Source organism: Catharus ustulatus, chromosome 17, assembly GCF_009819885.2.
Source record: "Catharus ustulatus isolate bCatUst1 chromosome 17, bCatUst1.pri.v2, whole genome shotgun sequence".
Taxonomy (NCBI): domain Eukaryota; kingdom Metazoa; phylum Chordata; class Aves; order Passeriformes; family Turdidae; genus Catharus; species Catharus ustulatus.
Window position 1 is genome coordinate 899,693 of NC_046237.1, and position 24,325 is coordinate 924,017.

General features: G+C 45.9%; 1 protein-coding gene across 1 annotated transcript in view; it reads left to right on the forward strand.

The window, feature by feature from the left end:
* The window catches only part of PTPN1 (protein tyrosine phosphatase non-receptor type 1), a 30,575-nt gene extending 8,139 nt beyond the window's left edge, over positions 1-22,436 (forward strand). The window contains exons 2-9 of the mRNA XM_033075104.1: positions 13,360-13,450; positions 15,216-15,316; positions 16,508-16,606; positions 18,027-18,164; positions 18,610-18,819; positions 19,735-19,896; positions 20,500-20,735; positions 21,199-22,436. Coding sequence (XP_032930995.1) covers positions 13,360-13,450; positions 15,216-15,316; positions 16,508-16,606; positions 18,027-18,164; positions 18,610-18,819; positions 19,735-19,896; positions 20,500-20,735; positions 21,199-21,403 — 1,242 coding nt within the window. The 3' untranslated portion in view covers positions 21,404-22,436. The remainder of the gene's footprint in view (positions 1-13,359; positions 13,451-15,215; positions 15,317-16,507; positions 16,607-18,026; positions 18,165-18,609; positions 18,820-19,734; positions 19,897-20,499; positions 20,736-21,198) is intronic.
* Positions 22,437-24,325: the final 1,889 nt, after the last annotated feature.

The following is a 24,325-nucleotide window of genomic DNA, read 5'->3' on the forward strand; positions in this document are numbered from 1 at the left end:
TAGGAGCAGGCACTCGAACATTGATTGCTTTCATGTAATAACATCCACATCTTTTGGGCTTTCTTGTACCAAAGTCTTTGCTAACAATGTGTTCTGCATATTAAACTCTCTCTCTGCAGGCAAAATTGTGTCTTGAAATACTTACAGAAGAATAATACAATCTAAAAATGCTTTGCCCCCAGCATTGTTGGTGTGGAAGGAGGCATTTGTGTGTGATTCTGATAGTTGATAACTTTATTTGTGGGTCAGTGCTCAGAAGCCTTTGGTGTAGCTGTCTTTGGGGATTGGAAAGGGATGTGATAGGTGTGAAGGGTTTATTTAAAGATATTTACTGCATATTTTAGCATTCTATTTTTTTCTGTAAATGTTCCAGATCTGTTCTACAGCTGCAAATGAGGATTTGAGGTCGACATCAAGTGATAAAGCATGTTTAGTCACAACTGATAACTGGCTTTGGCTGGCAGGAAGTGGAACATGATGAGCAAGAGTCTGGTGGAGCCTGGGGTGTGGTGGGCTCCTGCAGCCCTGTCTGGGCTGGCAGCAGTGCTGCGAGTAATGGGATCATGTGTTCCAGAGAGGATGCTGCCACCACAGGGGCTGGGAGTTGTCAGGGTTGCTTGGCTTTGCTAAATCAGCTGGTTTGGTTCTCAGAATTAATTCTTGTAAACTAGCAGGATGAGTCGATGTATGAGGTGGCAGAACTGTTTATCTCATCTGATGCACACCACTGGCTCTCCTGCAGTCTGTTTCATTAGCATGGGGAGCACTCAGCAGTCCTTTGAAGGCCTGGCTTGTCAAGTTTTGCAGTCCTTTTCATGTGCAGGAGTGCAGAGTGCTAATCTGTCCTGCATTAGGATGTCTGTGAGCACTTACCTCGGTGATGTGATGTCCCTGTTTAACATTGACATTTGTTTTTATAAACTCTCAGTTGCTTCCAGATGAGAAGATGTCCTCTACAGCTGGGCATGAGAGCTCTCTGTCCCTGCAGTGACAGTGAAAACATCCTCTAATAACACAGGATTGCTTCTGTCAGTGCCTTGAAGCATTGCTTTGCAGCTTGGAGAACTAAAAATACCGAATACATTTTAGCTGGTGAGGTCTGGCTGGTTTGGGGTTATGGGAGGGGTTGTCTGTATGCCAGCTCCCAGGCTTGGTGGCTATAGGTGGATTTCCTTACACATTTGCATTTAAGGGTTAAGTTTCCCTTTCCAAAAAGCATATTGGCTTTTTCTCTCTGACCCTCTGAGCAGTTTAACTGCTCTGAAGTAGCTGCACAAACATTGTGCCTTTGTGTGCAACTTCTGTTAAAGCTTGGTGCTGAGCAGAGGTGTCCGGGCATCCTGCCCCAGAGCCAGTGGGGGCTGGACAGTCCTTGGTGTCCCCATCCCTGTCCTGTGCTGTCCCCATCCCTGCCACCCTGCTGTCCCCATCCCTGTCACTGTGCTGTCCCCATCCCTGCCTCTGTGCTGTCCCCATCCCTGCCCCCGTGCCGTCCCCATCCCTGCCACCCTGCCGTCCCCATCCCTGCCCCCGTGCCGTCCCCATCCCTGCCACCCTGCTGTCCCCATCCCTGCCACCCTGCTGTCCCCATCCCTGTCCCCGTGCTGTCCCCATCCCTGTCCCCGTGCTGTCCCCATCCCTGCCACCCTGCTGTCCCCATCCTTGCTCTCTGCTGTCCCCATCCCTGTCACTGTGCTGTCCCCATCCCTGCCATCCTGCTGTCCCCATCCCTGTCCCCGTGCTGTCCCCATCCCTGTCCCCGTGCTGTCCCCATCCCTGTCCCCGTGCTGTCCCCATCCCTGCCACTCTGCTGTCCCCATCCTTGCTCTCTGCTGTCCCCATCCGTGCCCCTGTGCTGTCCCCATCCCTGCCCCCGTGCTGTCCCCATCCCTGCCCCCGTGCTGTCCCCATCCGTGCCCCTGTGCTGTCCCCATCCGTGCCCCTGTGCTGTCCTCATCCCTGCCACTGTGCTGTCCCCATCCCTGCCACCCTGCTGTCCCCATCCCTGCCCCCGTGCTGTCCCCATCCCTGTCACCCTGCTGTCCCCATCCCTGCCACCCTGCCCTGTCCAGTCACACAGGGAGGGTGGGGGAGCAGCTGAGGTGTTTGATTGACCCCAAAACTCTGGTTGGGCCATGGGCTGGGAGCTGAGCAGCTCAGGTTCAGAATGCTGTAAGGTTTAATATTAACCTGGCTTGGTTAGATTGCTTTCCTAAACACAAATTAGACAGTCATGTGGAAAACCAGGAGTATCCTAATTCTGCTTTATCTAACATCTGTTTTCAGCAGGACTGTTTGTTCTCTGCAGGTTTTTGTGTGCATTGCAGTAGCTTGGCAACCTGTAGGTTGCACCATTCAGTGAATTCAGTATGGTTTTAATCATCACTACGATTTTCCTTTCCAAATTTGAATATTCTAAGTACAGTGAAGTGGGCATCTGTGATTATAGCTGCAGCCACCACGTTAAACAGATCCCAACTGAGGCAAGCTGTCCATGCAGAATTTAATCCAGCAAGTTCCTTTGATTGCTGTCCCAAAGTCTTTCTTAAGAAAAGACACTTAAACCTTCTTTCTGGAAATGTTAGTTAAGCAGTTGCAGCCACCTCCAGTTCCCAAAGAGGGATTTGGGCAGTATGTGAGAACCAAAGCTGCCAAAAGCAGGGCTGGGTGCTGGTGTTGCTGTAGAGCAAAGCTCGAGTTTGACCTTTCCCTGCATGCAGAGGCATGAACCTGCATTGTGCAATCCTGGTAATTGTACATTCTCTTTAAACTCTTGGAATCTTGTTAGGTTAGAAGTGATAAAAAGCTTTTATTAACAGTGTAATGAGCATGCTTTGGTGGAATGAATCTGCAGTTCCATTGCCTGTCTACTTACTAGTGGCCAGCATGGTGAAATGTTCTTTTGCCATAAATTAGAACTTTGCTGGAGTTTGGCCTTACACCCTGAATTTAGGGAACAGAGTGCAGGAGGGAAACCCACTTGATTATGGAGCTGGTACCTGTGTAACATAGGGTTCATCATTTTGAATGCATGGGGTTCCTTGACACTAAATTCATTTTTCCCCCTCATGCAACTGATTTAAAGACTGCATCTCAAGAAAGCCAGGGAAGCAACACACAGGACAAATCAAGGAAATGAAGTTTGCCACTGAATAAGATGTAGATGATGGTATTTTTTCTAAAGGTAAAGCAGAGTTCACAATTTCCTATAAAACAATTCCACTCCCTTTCTGGTGTGTTTTAGTACTTCCTCCACATGCAGCCTTATAACTTGGAGGATTCTGATGGAATTAGTAGAAAGTTGGAAATATGGCTGGTGCTTGTCCCATAGGATTCTAAATAGAAAAATAGAACTGACATGGTCTGAACATGTGCCCCAGTGTAGCCATGGTGTGACTATTTAATTAATGTGTGCATATACATTACAAAGTTCACTTCAGCTTTTAGATCCACATTGGAGTACCCAGTGTGAATGAAATTATTTATGCAGAAGGACACCCTTTAGCCATGAGGGAAGAGAAATTAGCTTTAAATTCTGACTTTGCTTGCTCAGTGTTCCAAAGCAATGGACAAAGCAAAGTTTACCTTTCTTTCTCATGTGAAGAGCTGGGAACTGCACCTTGTCTTTCCCTTTCAAGGCTCCTCTGAATGCTCCAGGTAGAGGGGAGCTGGACTTTACCTTATCAAATGAGAATATTTGCCTTTAGAAGTGAAACATTTCAGAAAGAGGAGTGGAAGTCTCTAAAGCCTGAATATTCTGTTGCATCTGGTGTGGTAACAGCATTGTGCTGTGAAGGCTCATTTAGAGTGATAGTATAATTTAGTAGGTTTTGGAGAGGGAAGGAATCTTTGGGGCTCTTATAATACACAAACTAATGAGAGGTTGCAGTGAGCACAGCTGTTTCTGGCCAAGCTGACTAAGCTAGGAATTCAAATTACTATTTTTAGTCATCTTACAAGGTCTCTAGTTTTCAATGATACCCATGTTATTACTTCTAAAAATTATATTGTTGTGTACTTATCACCCTGACAATAAGCATTTTTAGTGCAACCAGCCCATTACTTTTTAAATCAAACGAAGTGTTTGCAGTTCTGTGAGTTATTGTGAAGATAGCTTTAAAATCACACTCTCAAATACTTTCTTTTTTCTACTAAGCTTTGTTTGGAACTTTCTGCAAAGATTACTGGATGAGAAGAAGCATTCCTCAAAATCTGAGTGTACTGAATAAACCTACTTCATGCATAAATTTGTTGCTTTTAAAAAAAATCAGTCTAATTTTAACATAGCATATGGCAAGCTGGTGCCTAAAACTGCTTTAACTGGCTGTACTTTCTAAATGCATATATAACTCTTCAACTCCAGATAAATAATAAAAACCACTGTAATTCGTATTTTCTTCTGTGAACACCAATAGCTTGCTTGTTCTATCCCATAAATTATAATAGATAAGATCTGAGTTTAGTTTTAAGTCAGTGTTGGGGGTAGAAAATGAAGCTCACAAATTTATTCTGTTTTCACAAAATCCTGTTTTCTTGATGGTAAGAGACTTTCAAACCAACTCAAACCAAGAAAATAAAAGTAAGGCAAACTCCAGAAGTTCTGATTCCTGGGTAAGAATCCTTTTGTTTCTGGCTTTGTGTCATCACAGGAAATGTGCCACTGAGAGTTAATCTAGAAGTGCTTTTGTATTTTAAGGAGTTTCTCAGCAGAAGTGCCAGAGGAATGCAGGATTCCCAGGGCTCTGAGCTGTGCTCCCTTCCAGGGCCGGTTCTGTTTTCCACAGTGCTCATGATGGGCTCACGTAAAGCTTTCTCCCCTTGCCTCCAGGAGCCTGGGAAGAAAAAGCATTCCTACAGGAGCCTGAAAATCTGCCCAGAGCAATGAACTCTGAGAGCTGCAGAGCTGTCCCAGCACAGCTGCCAGGGCTGGGTCCTGGGATGGTGCTGAGCATCTCCTCAGTTAGAAACGAGGGGCTGGAGCATCCCAGCTCAGACTGATCCTCTTGGACAGCAGCACTGTCCCTTACAGCCCCAGAGGTGTCTCCAGCCTGGGGTCTGTCCTGGGGGACACCAGTGACTGGTGGAACAGACAGTGCACATCAAAACCCTGCTCTAGAACAGGGTCTCATTCTCACTGAAGCCCTTTCAGCAGTCCAAGAAGACAGAGATGTTTATTTTGGAATGTAATGATGACAACAACAAACTTGACATTCGAGTATTCAAAGGACAATAGCAGTGATGTGAAAAAATGTGTGGTATTTTGCTTTGTAAACCCTAGAAGTATATTTTTGTAGCTCTGAGTCTCTGATGAGCAGTGTATTATGTGTGTGCACGTTCTCACAGCCAGCTCATGTTTTCCCTTTGCAGCAAATGCTGATGGTGTGTTAACAGCATAACAAAAAGGAATTGATGATAAATCTTGGAGTGTACAAAGTCTCCTCTTCCGCTGTTACTCACTGCGTGTCCTGTGGTTTTGGGAGGTGTTCTAAGGTGCCAAGTCAAGTTGTTGAATTTGTAAAGAGCTTGATAAGTAAATATGGGAAGTGTGGAGCTCTTTGACAACTCAGATTTTCTGTTTTCAGGCACATGTGCTTCTGTAAGGCCTCTCTGACTTCGGTGAAGTTTTTTGCTCTCGCATTGTCTGTGTGTAGACAAGTTTGTAATACTTATTTTGAGCACCCACCAGAATTTCTGAGGTCAGATTATTTCCTGTTTTCAAGTAGTAATGTAAACTTTGGTGTTCATTACTGGTAACCCCTTTAATGCAGTCACTTTTCAGGAGAGGTGTCTGTTTTCCTCTGCTGGAACCTCCTCATTGTCTGTGACAGAAGCAGTGCTGCAGGACAGGCTGAGAAATGTGAGAAATCCAGGGTTAAAAATCCTTGTGATCTTATTCAGGGAATCACATGCTTTCCAGGGAATTGTCCTGGTGCTAAATGTATGGGTATAAAATCAAACTGGAAAAAACACCAATGTCACCACTAGGAGACCATTTAAAAACTTCTCTTTTTCTGACCTGTTAGGATTGCCTTGAGGATTAGAACTACAGAACATCCCAAAGCTTGACAAATAATTTATCTCTGCTGGATAAGCAAAAGTGATGGGTTTAGGAGGGATGATGACTGTAACACCTGGAAGTTTTAGCCACACCACAGGTACTGCTCAGGTGCATTTGTAGGTCCTGTCCTGTCCCTGGGGGAGTCACAACCCCTGATTAGTCTCAGTTTGGGACAGAAGGAAAGCTAATGAGTTGTGTTCCCAGGAGGGTGTGCTGGTATTTTGGGAGTGCTTTGGGATCATCTGTCCTTTCCCTTCCTTTCCCTTTTTCCTGGGGCTCAGCAGTGGGCTCAGTGCTGGGGAGGGGAGGTGAGGGTGGGTCATGGCAGCTCTGGGGCATCACCCTCTGCTTGGCAGCTCTGTTTGGCTTCCATGGTCACCTCACAGCACAGCAGGAGGGTTGTGGGGATGCAGCTGCTCTGGCCACCCCTGCTGTGCTCAGCTGGGTTTGGTTTTCTCTGGGCATGGTGGGTGCCAGGCAAGGAGCTCTCACACAGGGAACCTTGGGTTGGAAATGATCCCCACAAGGTTAATGTCACTTGGGAATTGCAAACTGGCTTTTTTTCTTTGACTGTTCTGGTGTTTTAGTGAAATGTGCACGTCACAGATGAGCAGATGTGACTGTGGATGGGGAATACTGGACTTGTCTGATTATCTGTTATTGTCACCAGCATTTTTGAGATACCAATTGGTAACCTAGATGTGTTAAACTCATGTAATCTCCAAAAGGATTAAAAATAATGCTGTGGCAGTTCTGCAGCTGTGTGAGTTTAAACTGCTGATGAGACAACTACACGAACGTTGGCATTTCTTTTTTGAAAAATAAATCGAACATTTGCAATCTTATTTTGTTTCTTTAAAATATTTGTCCTGAGTGAAATGACTGCAGTGTTTGTCTGTTAAGCAGCTAAAGTGCTGTGCTGTTTGTTTGGCTTTTAGTCAACACACTTTCCAGGAAAAGGTGAAAGGACACAAACACCACAGAGGAGTTTCGGTTGTGGCTCAGCGCATGTGGAGTGCATGTCTTCATCTGAAGTGAAGGCTCCTTTTAAAAAACTTCATCAGGGCTGGCTGGGGAGAGTGGAGCTCAGATCCTTAGGGCTGGTTGCTTTCAAACTCACTTGTGCTGTTACTGATGGAGCCCACGGAGCCTGCTGTGTGTCTGTGCTCTGCTCATGGCAGTGCTGCTGGCACAGCTCATTAGAGGAGTGTTAATGATCTTCCAGCCAATTTAGGGCCACCAGCTGTGACAGGAGATCCTGCACTAAACAAGGCCTGGAACCTCTTCAGGCAGAAGGTGACAATGTCCTTCCCTGCTGGTACAGCCCCTAGTTCTGCAGTGGCCTTTCAGATTCCCCCTCAGCTGTAGGTAATGCCAGATATTCTGCACATTTGTATTTTTTCAGTGAGCAGTGTGCCACCATGCCCAGCTGGATAAAAGAGCAGGATGTGTCCAGAGTCGAGTCTTGGGGAGACACTGGGATCAAAAATAGGAGAAAAGGGAAAGAATCTGTAAGGAACTGTTCAGCTTTTATCTGTTAAGACCTCGAATGTGTTACCTGGTGAGGAAGCAAGACTTACATTTGATTATCTGATTTACTTATTAATCAATTCCATTCATTTATTGTAAGATTACATGGTGGTAATGGATTGTGCAAGACTTGGGGGAATGGTGATAACAGATTATGCAAGATTTGGGGGAGATAGCAGAGTCTTGCTTTCCTAACATGAACTGAGGTTATCAGCACAGTATCTCTGAGAGTAGAGGACTCTGAGTATAGATAAAATTTCCATGGTAAATTATTCCATGGTTCCTGTTTCATGAAGCCAGAGATCCCCTTGAGAAACTCTAAACTATCTGCAGTGGAGGGCATTTCTTGTCCTTTTGTTTCCAATTTGAACCATAAATTTTCAGCTTGTCTGAGTTCTAGGAATTACCTTGGTTGTGCAGCACGTGGAAAGGTGTGAGAAATGTTTCTCATCCCTCCTTTACATTCTAGCATTTGCAGGGTTCTTGTCTCTTTTTCTCCTCTGAAGCCTCCAAAGCCTTGGGTTTTGTTCATGTTTTTTTTGGTGGTGATAACTCTGTAAAAGCTATAATGCTCTTAGACAGCTTGTGAGATGTCAGAATGAAAATATTAGGTAACTAGGAAAGCAGGACTGTTTATAACCACAGTTGTCAGTCTGTGGAGCCTGGAATACCCTACAGGCCAGCAATGATACATTTTTAAACTCACACAAAACCCATACTGCAAACAAATTAAGGTCTGGATTTGCTATGCAGACTGAATTCCTTTAGGAGTTGTGTGGCTATCTGGTCTGTGGGATGCCCCAGCCTGTTTGAGATGAGGTTAAACCAAAATTCTCTATGTAGAGACCCCTAATGTTTGGGCAAACCAAGATCTGGATCTCATCTTGGTGGTTATTTTTCTTACAGAAGAAGAGCAACTGAGTTAGAACCTCTTGACACTTTAATGAGAGTGTGGTTTATTTCCTGGCACTGGCTTTGTTTGATGATACAGATCGCAAAGCTTTGCTTTGCACAACAGCTGTCAAGAAAAAAGCCATTTCACATTCTCAGATGTCTCTATCCTTCCAATAATGTCCAAGATGCACTTCTGGAGCTGATTGACTATCTGGGAGGAAAAATAGGGATGGATGTGAAGAAGAAGAAGGGAACTTGGGTTGTTTTCTTACTCTGATGCTCCATTCAGTTGTTTCCTGTTTTGGCAGTGAGTACATGGCTACAAAACAGCAGAAGTAGAGTGTTCCTGCCAGCAGCTCTGAACTTCTTCTGTTATGGGTCATAAATTTCAAGGACAAACTATATTTTGAACTTACTGAAATTTGAGAAGTCTCATGTAATTCTTTAACCTGATACTGAAGTTTAGCTCTTTAATTTCCTTGTCTCTGCTGCAACATTCAAAAGAACCAGAACTGAAAAATCAGTTTTTGCCCATTGCAGATGGCACTGAAGGAATCTGAATTGTGCAGTATTGCTGTGGTTTGTTGACAGCAGTGCTTTCCCTCTGGGAGCATGCAAAATAAATGCATTGGTAAAGTTTGGAAGTGACACAAGTCTGTGGCTTTGTCCCTTCTGGAGGTGCAGCCAAGCCCTGACAGCCACTGTGAGGTGCAGGTGTGGCCTGAGCATTCACAGTGTGCATTATTCCCTGATAAAGAGGGATAAATGCAGGGCTGAGGCTTTGCTGAAGAAGCCTCTCTGCACTGAGACATGCTGGAGCTGCTCAGTGGTGAGAGACAATCTGTAATACCTGCTGGCTGTGATAAATACGGGCCTGGGAAAAATGAGCCCACTTTGCCACGTGTTGATATGATTTAATAGGGCACTCATGGCCAGTTTACATTCTCCTGGGGGGTTATTTCCGTGCTCCCAGCAGCTGCCTGGTGTCACCAACCCTCTGTGCCACTGCTTGCTCCGAGTGCCCGGGCACTGCTGAATTAGCAGGGGGCTTTCTAGGAAATTGTGTTGCAAGTGTGTGATTTCTTATTTATTTGTTTATTTTAACCTCCTGTTATAGTGGTGTTGAACTTTAAACAAGCCTGTCCTTTCCTCTCTGTGCTGCTCGACCTCAGGGAGAAGCTTGACATAGCAGGCAACTGGTTTCTTTTTTTTTTTGAGGGAGATTAGTAAGCAAATCAATACTACCATATCTTGGTTGAAAGCAAAACTAGGACACCAGATAAAATGTTTTTAAAGGGTATTAAAATCCACATTTATTTCACTTAGCTGCTTGTTATGATTTATGTTGTGTAATGCAACTGTCTGTTCATTTATCTGATCTTTAGATGACCTTCCTCTTACCTGCAAGTTACATCCTCATTTCTTGTTCTTGCCCAAATATCCTGATGTGAAGCTTAATGTAGGATAAGAAATCAAATCTTCCTTGTCAGAGTGGGTTACATGAGCAGTGCTTTACATCTTCATGAAGTTCTTTAGCTGGGGAGTTCAGGGCCTCAGCTTGCTCTCTCCCATGCTGAATCTCAAGACCTTTTCCCATTTGTGTGAAGGGGTGTTTGTTGTGGATCTCTTGGTCCTTGCTGCTTTTCTTGTGCTCTTCTCTCCAGGTCTTTGCAGCCTCATTGGATGTAGGGATGTTTCCATTCTGAAACCAGCCTGGAGTGACATCTTGGGAATGAGCACCTTCCACTTGACTGTGTTGGGACTTTTTACTCTTCCACCTTTTCCAGCAGCATCATGTGTCATCATATTTTTCAGTAGCAGCTTTAAGAGGAAACCTGTTTTTTAAGCTAAGATTACTTTTCTGTATAAGTCTCTATGTAATTTTTGTGACTTCTCTCCTTAGTGTGAGTGCCTCAGTAGATGGATTAGCAGCAATTCTGTAGCCCCTGGTAAGAACTTGGCATTTGCTGCTTCCCGTAGGAGCAGAGCTGCTAAAATGACAGTGAATTGTTATCTGTGAGTCTGAGCTGCTCCAGGGTTTATGGAGCCATTAAACAGTGTGATCAAACTGAGCCCTGCTGCAAGGCTTCCAGGAGTGCCTGCTGGAGCTGAGCCTGCACCTTCAGTTTCTGTTCTAAACACTGGTACACAAATCTGCACAGTGCTTGAGTGGCTGTTGGCGTGGCCACCTCTTCCTGTGGTCTTACACAAGATTTACTTGAAGATTCTGAGGCGCATCTTCTCTTCCTGAATCTCCTGCTGGTGTCTGAGCAGGATGGGGAAGGTGAAGCCCAATGTGCTGCTGTGCCCAGGGCTGCAGGAACTTCCCTTGAGAAGAGCAGGGCTCCAGCAGGACTTCCCCTTTCCACCCTGAAGTGTTGGGGGACAGGGCTCAAAACCAGGAGGTGAGTGGCATGAAGTGACTCATGCTCCAAACCCAAAGCATTTGACTCTGGAAAACTGACTTCAGTTCTAGCCCTTCCTCTTTAAAGTTTAATGTTGCGCGACCTTTGAGATGAAATGTCGAGCTTCCTTTTTGACAGGCAGGATCTGTGCTGGGTGACTGGGTGTGATTCAAGAAGGTGTTTTGTAACTCCCTGCCTTCATCCACTCCCTTCAGTTCTCGTGACATCGCTGGCTTCATGTTCCTCAGAGCACCATAATTCCATGCTGTGGGTGAGTCTGCTTTCTGCAGCTGTGGTGCTGTTGTGGACGTGTTCTGCAGCCACCCTGACAGCAGTGAAGTGGTGCCAGTGGTGCTGTGGCTCCAGTGACCAGGACCTGCAGTGTTGGACAAGCTCAAACCCCTGACACAGCTCTGGGGGCACTGCCTTGTTCCTCTCCAGCCGTTTTCTCTGAGGAAAGCAATTGCGTTTCCAGGGAAGTGACCTTGGATGAGAAACTTTCTTTGGTCACTTTAGATGTTCTAGCAACTTCTGTATCCGAAAAAAGCCCAACCAAAGCTCCCAAGCACTTTGCTCCCTTGTTGCTGAGTGTGCCCTGTCTGACATCCAGGCTGCCCAGGATTTTGTGTTTCACCCTGTCCAGCACACTCAGGGAGCTGCTGCCTGGCTTTTCACACGAATTTGCTGTTGCCATATCTCCATCCCTCCTTTGTTACCATCCCACCCCCACCCCGTGCTTTTTCCTGTTTCTTGAAACATGCTCCAGAAATACACTGCTGTTTTTAAATAGTCTGCTGCAGGCACACGAGCAACTTCTTTCTTTCTATTTTCTCTGTGCCTGTGGGAGTTCAACATCTCCTAAAACTCCATTATTCTCCAAGTACCTTTAGGCACCGTGGCATCTTGAAAAAGATCTGATATTTGCTGGTGAGGTAATAGCCAGCTCTCTATTCCCTGCACAGTAAATTGCCACTTTCAATTCCTGAAATATTTGATGTTTGAATCTGTGGAACTCCTGGGGACTGGCAGTACTTTGTGTGTGCACATACATGTGGATGCTTCAGTGTAATATTTTTGTATCAGAGTTCCTTTGTATAATTGAATTTCTGTGAAGAAGCACTTGATCCATTTAGTTTTAAAAGAGGAGACCGTTTTTTTCGAATATAAATGCTGTGAAATGAAACTGTGTATTAGTGCTGCTGCTAAAATAGCCCAGTATTTACAGAAGAATTCCTTAGGGATCTTGGTTTGGTTTGCATTTTGATGCTTTTATAATATGAATCCTAAGTGGGAGGGAGTTGTGTTGGTTTGGGGTGTTAGGGATTTTCAGCACATTTGGGAAATGTGGTTAGTGATCTAGAAAACCATTTTTCCTACTTCCCTGGTTTTTTTCTCTTGTTAATCCTGTACAGTCAATACAGAAGAATAAATCCCTGTAAAGTAGAATCACCAACCTAGTATCAGAGACAAATTTCTGAAAACACCCATTTTAGCTGCCTCATGTTTGAGATATTAGACTGTGGCAGTCCAGATCATATTCTCCAGACTGCATTCTTCATAAGCAGAAATACTGGCAGCCATGTGTTCAGTTATAAAAAGCTGGCAGCTGATGTCAGCCCTTATTTCAGTTTCGGAATACTGTGCTAATTTTGGGCAGCTTTATGTAAATCAGAGCTCTTCTCCTGACATGCAGCATTCAGGGTAAATTGGTACATACCTGAATAATGCAGCAGAAGAGATAAACAGGTAATGTGCTGCAGTGGATGGCCCACTTGCAAAAATCTTGAGCACTGATTCTTTATATGCAGAGCTGTGCTTACACCGTATTTACAATGTGAAATTCTGCTTCAGCAAATTGGGACTAATGTCCAAGGACAGCAGAATTATTTTAATTGTAACATCTGAAATTGTCTCAGCTCAGCTATTATATGCATCTGAAAAAGCCTGACTGAAAGAAGCCTGGTGATCCGTTTGAGATGCTACACCTGTTTTAGCTGAGAACATGAATTGGGTACAACTGACTCTTCCCACTGACATCTGCTGATAACTCAGGATAATGATGGAAGTGGTCTTGGACAAATCACTGTGTGTGTGTGGTGCCAAGAGGGGTAGACAAGTTCTTTTCTGTCACAATGAATGTTTTCACTGCAGGGTTGGCATTTTCACTGGTGCTGCACACAAGGGTTCAAGCAGTTCATGTGGAAGTGCCCTGATCCTTCAGGAGCTGAAAGGCATAATGTGTGGTAAATGTTGTGCTGCTTTATTATGCAAACTAATAATATTTTAATAAGTAATGTTAGTGTTGTGTTCTGGGAAATTTAAACTTGATTCTTAATTTGAGGCCCAAAGTGCTGTCTGTCCAGAGTTCCCTCACATGAAGATGTGAAGTCAAATGGGTATTTGTCTTAAAATAGCTGATGGTATGAAATTAGATGGATTCATACCTAACAAGGTTGGGTTTTTTTGTTTCAGGACATCAAGCATGAAGCCAGTGATTTTCCATGTAAAGTGGCCAAACATCCCAGAAACAAAAATAGAAATAGGTACAGAGATGTCAGCCCCTGTAAGTACACTTTCTTTTCCATTGTTTGGAAGACTGTTGACCTCTAATAACTTCTCACAGCTAAATGTTCTTTGTAAGGACAAGATTCTGTTAGGTGGATAAACATCCAAGACAACTCACTTTGTTATTATATTTATTTATTAGTGAGATTGGTGTCACAGGATGCTTTTACATCCATAGGTTATACTAGAGCAGCACAGAATCTGTATTTGAGGGCAGAAATCTGAAGAAACTTGCTTTACCTTTGAGTTCTGCTAGAGAAGAATGGTGGCTGAAGTAGCATTTCTGAAGTTGCAGGGGTGGTTTCTGTGCAGCTCTCACCTGGCACAGCCTCCTGCCAGGCAGCCCAGGTGGCAGCAGGGCCCTTTGTGGGAGCTGGGAGAGCTCTGCCAGAAATGCAGCCAAGCTCATGGCAGGGGGCAGAGAAGGAGCAGAGGTGATGCTCCCAGGCCAGAGCTGGGTTTTTGAAATGGCTGTGTCCTCTGAGCTGGGGGACATCATCTCTGAGCCTGGCTCTCCTCAGGTCATCCCAGGGACAGGGACAGTCCCACTGCCACTGCCCACACCTGGCATCCAGGGCTGCAGTCACAGGCTCAGAAATGATGCTCCATGGATCTTACAAAAAATAATATGGGTCTGGTCAGAAATAATATGTAATGGATCTGGTCAGAAATAATATGCAATGGATGTGGCACTGCAGGGAGCTCCCAGGAGGTGTCTGAGCAGCACAGGACAGTGCCAGTCCTGGGCCATGTGTCCCCTCAGGGTGCAGCACCCCGAGCACAGCAGGCCCTGTCCCAGGGTAGATGTCCAGTTGCTGTCCCATTCCAGATGTCCAGCTGCTGTCCCATTCCAGATGTCCAGCTGCTGTCCCAGGGTAGATGTCCAGCTGGTTCAGCTGCTGTCCCATTCCAGATGTCCAGCTGCTGTCCCATTCCAGATGTCCAGCTGCTGTCCCAGCCCAGAGTGCTGCTCTGTGGCACAGAACTTCTGCCTTGGTCCTTAAAAGCTGCTGAAGCTTTTGGGGCAGTTGACCAGAACAGAAATGTTGCACATAATTTGCTTTACTAAGCAGTTCTAATATTTGAGGTTGTGAGTAGCAAATTCCTTCTTGCCTTCAGATAATCCTGTTCCCAGTCTGTTTGCTTTCTTGCAAAATGTGGGAACCCTTGTGTGTATTGAGATTTTTTAGTTGATGGTTTGGTTTCTTTAGTCCCAAGTCAAGCAAGTGACTAACAAAAGAGCAAATAATTTCCATTTGCTGTATTTCTTGAATTTTGATAATTTTTTCTGTACATGAAAACATGGTTGGGATGGGAACAGTAGCTAAGTGTCAGTAAGAGTAAAAGGTCTCTGTCCTGTTTGCCCAGTATATGTTTAGACAAACCTTTAACAACCTTGAACAAGCTGTATTTGAATATTTAAGCTGAAAAGATAAGCAGTTGTGCAATTAGATTTATTTAAAACCAGCAACTTGATAAGTGTATAAAGAGGTCAGTGTGATCTGGTTTGCAGATTGCAGTGGGGATTATTCCATTTCAGATAAACTCCTCACTGGTGCAGTGTGTGAGCTGTGAGCTGTGCCCACTGCTCTGCCCTGGGGCTGAGCTCTGCATCCCTCAGCACAGCTCAGGGATGACCCCAGCCTCTGCTCAGGGTGTGCACTGTGCTGTGCTCATGTTCAGAGTCTCATACAAGGTGTGAGGCCACGGTAATTGTGTCAATTAACCCGTGTTTTAACCAGTGTTTTCTCCTTGTGCTGCAGTTGACCACAGTCGGATTAAGCTAAACCAAGGTGACAATGACTATATCAATGCTAGCTTGATAAAAATGGAAGAGGCCCAAAGGAGCTACATCCTCACCCAGGTAATTGCTGGCAGTGGATAATAAAAATCTTACAGTGCTGGAGTTGTGTTTCATGGCTTTTCTGTTTGTTTTCTTTATTGTAAAGCTACTTAAGTGCATACAAACATCTGTGTGTGTATAAAAGTCACTGCTTTTCTCTGAATCTAATTCCACACCTATCTGTATAACAAATTTTAAAGTACCCACATACCCTGTTGTGTCATTCTGAGAGCCAGCAACTGTGCCAGGCTTCACTTGTCCAAGTGTTCACTTCCCTGGAAACTGTCCTGATCTCTAATCTTGGCTTATTTTTTTTACCCCTTCCTCCCACACTTTAGATAAAGGTGAACTGGGATTAATATTTTCAAGTGACAGCTCTTCCTTCCTGTTTCTAAAGAATAAAGATAAATCTTCTCAGGAAGAAATGGGCAGAGCAGTGTCAGAGCAGTTGCCCTTACTGAGGACGGGGGGGTTGATCACAGGGGTGAACTCTGTGTGGAATATTCAAATAAAAATAGTGCAGCTGACCCTGGTTACTGTCCTGATCCAAATGTAATGGCTTTATTTAAATCCAGTCATTCTTTCTGAGGATCTGCACAGGAGTGCATCAACCCCAAACTTCAGAGCAATAGCTTTAGAGTAGAAAATAGCAAAGGAACATAGCAGGAATAGGAGGTCATAAGGAAATCTGCTTTGGGAATGGATTGTCTTTAAAAGGAGTCACAATTTCATTCAGTCCCAAAGCAAATCTGTGAAGATTCTGGAAAGCCATTTAATTTGTTACTGATTTTGAATCTTTTCAGTCTTTTGGATGCTATCATTTAGTCAAGTAATTTTCAAGTATCATGAATAAGGATGAGGGTAGTTTGACACAGATGTTATTTCTGCTTTTAGTCACTGGGGTTTGTTTCCCCATGACCTCTGTACACCTTTCCTAAGAAAATGCAGCATCTTTCACTCCCAGTTCTGTTCTCACCCATGAGACTGTGTCTCTTCCTCTTATGTATGGGGGGAAAGCATTAACCATGCTTTCATGGGTAAATTCACAACGTGGAACTTAAAGCTGTCTCACTGCATTTTTTTACAGTTTTAAATGAGAAGTTGCTTGTTGCTTGTTTAAATCTATTGCCTTGTGCAGGGACTGCTGCTGGGGAAGAATGCACTGACATTTACAGAAAATGATGCTTATTTCTGGGGATTCTGTCTCTGCAGGGACCTTTGCCAAATACTTGTGGTCACTTTTGGGAGATGGTTTGGGAACAGAAAAGCCGTGGTGTTGTCATGTTGAACAGAGTGATGGAAAAGGGATCCGTGAGTACTGCCCCAGTTCTGTGTGTTCAGCAATTTATGGTTTTCTGTAGTAAAATACCCAAGTGAAACCAGCCCAAACAATGGGATGGGGTGACTGCAAGTTGTTTTATCTAAGAAATTGTGCCTGGAGTTGAATACCTGGTGAACTGATCTTACTGCAGTCAGAAAATCATTGGTTTGTAATTGTAGGTGCTAATTTCTGGTGAATTGAGCTGAAATAAAACCAAACACGACTCCACACAGATGGAAATCTCTGCTGCTAACCAGGGGGTCTGGGGTTCTTCTCAGCTCACAGACTGCACCTCTCAGGGCTCTCTGGCACCCCAAGTTTCCATCACACACTGAGCTCTGATCACACACTGTCCCCTCCAGTGTCACTGTTGTAAGGATAAAGGGTAATAATGTATAAAGACATTCTGGAGGAGGGCAGTGAGAGTGTTGGGTATCCACCAGTGATAACTGGGTGGTACATGCTTTTGCATCATCAGGAAAACATTCCCAATAATCAGGAAAATTCTTGGGCAATGAGCTGTGTTTTGCAGTCTGGATTTTTCAGTCTTTTGCTGGGTTTTGTACTACAAGTGAAATTTAATCTTCAAAAGAGATTCAGTAACCATATTTTTCAATAGTTTCTTCCTTTCCAACCATTCCTGCTCCCTCTCTGCACTGCTGTAGTTTTGAACAAAACAAATTACTCTGATCCCTCAGGGCAGTGCTTATACTCCTCAGCAAACAGCAGTGGGAGACTTAGAGTGGAGCCCAACAAAATATTGTTTGCAGACACGTTTGTGGAGAAATTAGACACAAAGGCAATTGCTATAACATTAATACAAATCCAGGCAAAAAGTGCAGAGAATTACAACTGCATTCTACACCCTGATGAACAAGAGGATGTATTTTCAGAATAAACTAGAATTAGTTTGAGCAAAACCACTGTTAGTCTACCTATGAAGAAAATGCTGAGGGGGTTTTCTATTTATTAAAATGCTGTCAGAAATCATCTTAGTCTTGAGCCTGCTGCTGGTTTAGCATTGTTATTCCACATTGTTTGCCCTTTATCAAAAGAGGCCTGGCCATGTTCAGACCTCAGAGGGAAGGGTCAGGTGGTGACCCCAGTCCCAGGGCACAGGAATGGCTCAGGGGCAGCAGGAGGAGCCCAATTCTCCAGGCACAGGATCCCCACATTTCATTGGCAGGAGCTTGGGTGCAGACTTTGCTTTTCATGCTGCTACTGAGTATTTTAGTTCCAGATTTTCCCTGCACACTTCAAAATGTGCTGCTTTCCTGTTTGGTTGGCTCATGCTAGTCCCTGGCATGCAGCAGTCTCTGCAGAGCCCATCTCTCTGGGAGACCTTAATAGGAAAATTGCAATTCAGTCAGGAGTGGGTAATGACATTTGTGTGTCTCCTGCTTGGTTTAGGTGAAGTGTGCACAGTACTGGCCACGGAAGGAGGATAAAGAAATGTTTTTTGAAGATACAAACTTGAAACTAACATTAATATCTGAAGATATAAAATCCTACTACACAGTACGACAGCTGGAATTGGAAAACCTGACCGTGAGTACCAGATCTCATCCAGTGCCAGTCCCTGTTCTCCTTGGGGTGAAATTCATCCCCTCACCAACTTGAAATTGGTGGTCATGAATTGTCCTGGATTTGATGATTCTGCATGGGATGTGGTGGAAATGAAACTCTTGGATGTTTATGAGACATACCTGGGGACTCTCCAGGGATTTTCATGTCTCGGCCATGCCCAGAGTGACATAAAAACTATACTGAAATAACTAAACTAAATAAGTAAATTTATTTACCCAATTCCCTTTGTTCCCCGTGGAGACCTTCACAACAAGACACCACTGCCTGTAATTCATTTCTTGGCTGTGCAGCTTTAAAATCTCCCCCAGATTGATGAAACTTTGTCCTTGGAACTGCACTCCTCTGTTCCCAGTCCCTCTGACCAGTGCACCCAGACTCAGAGAGTTCCCAAACGCTGTTTTTGCAGACACAGGAAACTCGGGAGATTCTGCACTTTCACTACACCACGTGGCCCGACTTTGGGGTGCCGGAGTCGCCGGCGTCGTTCCTGAATTTCCTGTTCAAGGTGCGGGAGTCGGGCTCGCTCAGCCCCGCGCACGGCCCGGTCGTGGTGCACTGCAGCGCCGGCATCGGCCGCTCGGGCACCTTCTGCCTGGTGGACACCTGCCTGCTGCTGGTAAGGGCTCTGCTGCTGGTCAGGGCTCTGCTGCTCAGGGTTGTGCTGGTAAGGGCTCTGCTGGGTCAGGGCTCTGCTGGGTCAGGGTTCTTCTGCTGGTGAGGGCTCTGCTGCTGGTCAGGGTTCTGCTGCTGGTAAGGGTTCTGCTGGTGGTAAGGGTTCTGCTGGTAAGGGCTTTGCTGGTGAGGGCTCTGCTGGTGAGGGCTCTGCTGTTCGGGGCTCTGCTGGTGAGGGCTCTGCTCCTGGTAAGGGCTCTGCTGGGTCAGGGTTATGCTGCTGCTCAGGGCTCTGCTGGGTCAGGGCTGGTAAGGGCTCTGCTACTGGGTCAGGGCTCTGCTGCTGCTCAGGGCTCTGCTGCTGGGTCAGAGCTCTGCTGTTCAGGGCTCTGCTGTTCAGGGCTCTGCTGCTCAGGGCTCTGCTGCTGGTCAGGGCTCCGCTGGTCAGGGCTCCGCTGGTCAGGGCTCTGCTGCTCAGGGCTCTGCTGGTCAGGGCTCTGCTGCTGATAAGGGCTCTCCTGCTGCTCAGGGCTCTGCTGGGTCTGGGCTCTGCTGCTGCTCAGGGCTCTGCTGCACAGGGCAGCCTCACGGGGCTGGGCAAGCTTCTCTGGGCTCACTGTTGTTTTACTCCGCTGTTTTGGGAGCGTGCTCCAAGGCTGGGCTCGTTCCTACGTGGCTGTTGTGGGTCTGGGGAACAGAAGTCTCCAGTGTTCAGTGGTTCATGGCTTTGCCTTCAGGGAAAGCAGCGTTTTTGAGGCTCAGTGTTTCCCCTCTGTTTTTTTGGAGACTCAGTACCGAGCTGCTGTGTGTCAGTTTGTTCATTCTGTAATGTGAAGCGTGGTGTGAAGGCCCTACCACAGAATGAGTCACTGCAGTGAACCTCAGCAGAGCTGAAAACATTTCACATTTTTGTCTGCAGATGGACAAACGGAAAGATCCTTCTTCCGTGGATGTCAAGCAGGTTCTCCTGGAAATGAGGAAATACAGGATGGGGCTCATCCAGACTGCAGATCAGCTCCGCTTCTCCTACCTAGCTGTTATTGAAGGGGCAAAATTCATCATGGGAGATGCTTCAGTGCAAGTGAGTGCTCCTGGCAGGGAGCTGCAGCACGTGGGTGGGAGGAACAGGATGGAAAGAAGCTTCAAATTTGGTGCTTGCTTCAGCCTCAGTACATCATGTTTATATTATGGGGTTTTTAGGTACAGTGCTTTCCAATCTGTCACAACCTGAAGTGCTGTATTTTATTTCCTTCCTAAAGTCCCTGTTATGTAGCAGGTGCCTCCTGTGCTTTCCTGCACTGTGGCTGGGGTGGAGCTGCTGCATCAGCCTCCCCTGGCATTTCAGACAGTGCAAGTTTTCTAATGTGCCTGAAGTTCAAGTGTCATGATTAAATTCATCAGGTTTTTTTATGGTAAGCAGAACTCTAGCAAAATAGATTCTGTTTAGTGCTGCTTAAGTTTTTTAGAAGTAGATTGGATTTTTTTCTTTTATGGCCAATATGTTTTGTGTAGTGGATGTAACTTGGCCTTGGAGTTCTTGTGTCTGGTTTTTCTTCCTTCTCTTTTCAATGCAGATGAAGAGCCACTTTAAGGTAGAGTATAAAGATTCTGCCATGGTAAAGTTTAAAGTTAGAGTAGCTTGTGTAAAAGAGAAAAGCTGAACAAGGCTTGTCCTTCCCTGCAGGAGCAGTGGAAAGAGCTGTCCAATGAAGACCTGGAGCCACCCCCTGAACACACCCCCCCACCGCCCAGGCCCCCCAAGAGAACCTCGGAGATGCACAACGGGAGGATGCACGAGCACCCCGAGTTCCTGCCCAGGCAGCAGGCGGGGCAGGAGGAGATCAGGAGCTCAGGCAGCAGCGTGGAGGAGACAGCTCCAGATGGCAGAGCCCGGCCAGCTGTGCCCCCAAGCACAGACAGGTAAAGAACTCCTGCCCCAGAGCTGGGGCTGGGCACAGAGCCACAGGCAGGGAGGGGCACAGGGGCACAGCTCAGCCCCACCTGGAGCTGCTCTTTGGGAGCTGGGGCTGAAGGAGCAGCCACATTCCCTCCCTTTCTGGCTTTCTGGGCAGCTGCCTGAGTGTAGAGCTTTGGTGTTCCCCTGACCTGCTGTGGGTGTGAGCTGGGTTCCTTCACTGCCTGTCTTGGTGCAGATTTGTGGTGAGCAGTGAAAACAGGTGCTGGCTAAATCTTGTTCTGTGAAGGGCACAGAATCCTCCCAAGCTCTTGTAAACCGCTGTTGAACAGCCAGGTGTGTCCTAACGGGAGACTGGCTGTGTTTGGTGGCTGCTGCAGCTCCAGGAGGGTCCCAGCTCTGTGGTACTCCCTGCCCTTGTCTCCTCATGGCCTGGAGCACTCACGCTGTGCCTCCCTCTGTCCCCAGCACTAGTCACGACACTGAAGCGCGGAGGAGAACTGTGGGTGAGAACGCGCGGCTCTCGCCCCGCAAGGACGAGCCCGGCAAGGAGAGCTCGGAGGAGGAGGATGAGAGCGTGGTGGCCACCTGGAAGCCCTTCCTAGTGAATATCTGCATGTTCACCTTCCTCACAGCAGGAGCTTATCTCTGCTACAGGGTGTGTTTCCACTGACCAGCGGCCGCGGGCGCCGCGCGAGCGCCGCTCCCGGCTCGTGCTCCTCGGAGCCGCTCGAGGCAGGGCAGCCTTGGCTCACAGCAGGTAGATTTAGGGGGAAAGGCCAGAACTTTGGGTAGGGCTTAATGAGAGAATCGATGCACTAGGGTTTTATCCAGCCCTGTGGTCCCAAGAACATAATATTGTAATCTCAGGGCCTTGAAATATTCAGGAGTAAGCAGAGAAAATGCCAAATAGTCTGTTTTCCTTTTTTGTTTTCTTTTTTTTTTTTTTTTTAAACTAAATAATAGAATTACAACACATTGTTGTTTTTAGCCTTTTTTAAAAAGCCAGTTCATTTTCTTTTGTTTCAGAAAAACTAGGCACAAGTGAAACTTGCTTGTACTCTCCAAGTGTTGTAACCAAATACATGACTTACATTGACAAGTTCCCAAAAAAAGAAAAAGAAACCCACATACCTGAAGAATGTAAACTTTTGGAAGGGGAGGTGTGTTTGTGGTTGGTTTTTGGTTTGTTTTTTGTCTTTTTTTTGAACTTGCTTCATCTTTAAAGACTGAGTTGTGGGCAGTGCCTGTGGTATTGATATATTTAATCTTGGCATAACTGTTCTTAAAGAGCTGATTGTTTTATTTGTGTTGATAGAACCAGGCTTCTGCATTTGCTCAGGGTATCCCAACACATCCAGCTCTTTGATTTTTTTTCCTTTTTTTTTTTCTTTACTAAGTGTATCTCCTCATTGACTTTTGTTGCACTCTACTTGCACATATGCCTCTTTACATTGCACCATCCTTTCTAAAGCTGTTTTTACTTTTATATTCTGGGAGAGGTCAAGGGGAGGGAGAGACACAGGAAGGGAAATTCAACCAAACCATGTCCACCAGCAGTGGGGCCGTGCCTTGGCCCATGGAAGGACCAGTCCTTAAACCTCAGCATTTGGAATGTAAAATGCAGTTTCACTCTGCAGCTGCTCCCACAGCCCAGCGTGGCTTCCTGAGCAGGGAGGTGTTGGGGGCACCCAGAGCAGCTTTCCTGAGGCAGGAGCAGGAGCAGGAGCTGTGCTGGGCTCTGGACAAACCCCTTGGCTGCTGCTGGCAGCATTGGTGTTGCTGCTTTGTTGAAAGCAGAGATGCAGCCCTGGCTCTGCTCAGCCCCTGGGGTGGGGTGCATGGGGAGGGCTGGCACTGGAAGGCAGCATTGCACCAAGCTCCCAGTGCTGTTCCTTGGGGAAATACCAAATTATTAACAGTTTCTACAACAATAGCAAAGATTTCTTTGCTTGTGTCATGGTGCAGAGGACAGGAGCAAACTCACTCCTGGGAGCTGTAATGATTGAACTGCCCCATGACAGCTGATCTGCAGCAGTGTTACTGATTTGTTTTATTTCTAAAGTCTTTCTGGATTTATAGCACTTAACCACCCTCAGTGCAGCCCTCGCTGTGGAGGAGCCCAGGGGAGCCCTCCACTCTGTATTTATTTTGCCAAGCTGGCTGTAGGTGTAGCTCTTCCTTCAGTGGGTGAGTAGGTGAAGGGGTGGGTGGGGGTGGGAGTTCCTTCTATTTTGTGTTTTGTTAAGCTTGCATCAAGGGCTTTTCAAGAGTTCAATAATAAATCCTCAGGTAGTACTGGGAATCAGTCCTTTACCTGTGAGACTGTTGGTCGGACCAGTACTTGAAAGGAGGAATGTTGTAATCAGTCAATATTTAGTTATATTATTGGAAACAGGAAAAAAATGAGTATAGAAAAATGGTAATATATAATGGCTCATCTGTGTATTTAAGATACATTCTGTGATTGCTTTGTCCCCACTGTTCTCTGCAGCTGGGCAGGACCTGCCCTGAGGCACCATTTGTACCCCTGTGTATTAAAGTGCATGTGAAGTCTGCGGTGTCCCAATGAAACACCACGTGCTTGAAAGGTGACAGAACTTATATTCCTGCTTCCTGATGTGCCCAAATGATATTTGCATGACCTGATCCTTAGTGGCTGTGGTTCAGAGGGTGCTGCTGAGTGTCTCTGTTCAGCACTGCACTGATTGGTGTTTATCAGAGCCCATGTACTCGCCTAATCCTTGGCATGACTTCCCGTGGGGTCCAGTGTGCTCCGTGTGCCGGTGGTGCATGTTCCTTTCAGCTGAGTGAGTGTAGTACAGACATTCCAGAGAGCTCAGGCAGCCCTTCCCCACCTCCCCTGCCTCTGGGACACCTGGGCAAAGAAACAAACCCAACCCACCTCTGGCCCCCTCCCCAAGAGGGAGCATCTGAAATCCTAGGTGTGGCAGGAAGGCACAGGATCCTTCCTCTGAACACAGAGTTACTCACTTAGAAATGATTCTGCCCATCCTGCAGATGACAGAAGAGCTTTGAGCATCCTCTTCGTGCCTGTTTCTTTCCTGTGTTCCAGGCTCTGACCCTGCCTGGGCCACAGTGGCTGTGCCCAGAGCCCAGGGAGGTGTGGGCAGGGCTGGCAAGCCTGAGCTGTGCCCATTTTGTTTGCTGTCCTGTACTGTCTGTGGTAGTTGGGGGGTGTATATACCGTAGCACAGTGGGGTGTTGGGTAACCTGTTCTTGGAAATGGACAAACATCCATGTTAGACTTGTTAGAAAGTTAGTGAGCTGCTCTGCTATCTGCCTTAAGCAAATATTTACTCATCAGGTCTTTCTTTTTTACAGATTGCCATAGAATAAACTTTTATAAAAAAAAATGTAAAAACTCGACAAAAAAGCTGAATGTTTTGGTATAATACAGTTTCAGGTATCTTGTCTTTTGTGTAAGCCGCTGCTGGGCCTCCCAGGTTAGAGTACAACTGTACAGTTTTTCAATCTCCCATACAAGTTTTCAGTTCTCATTTTAGTTGTAACAATAAAACTCTTTTTTTAAAGAACTCACTTGAATGTGTTCTTGCTTCTGGGCTGGATCCAT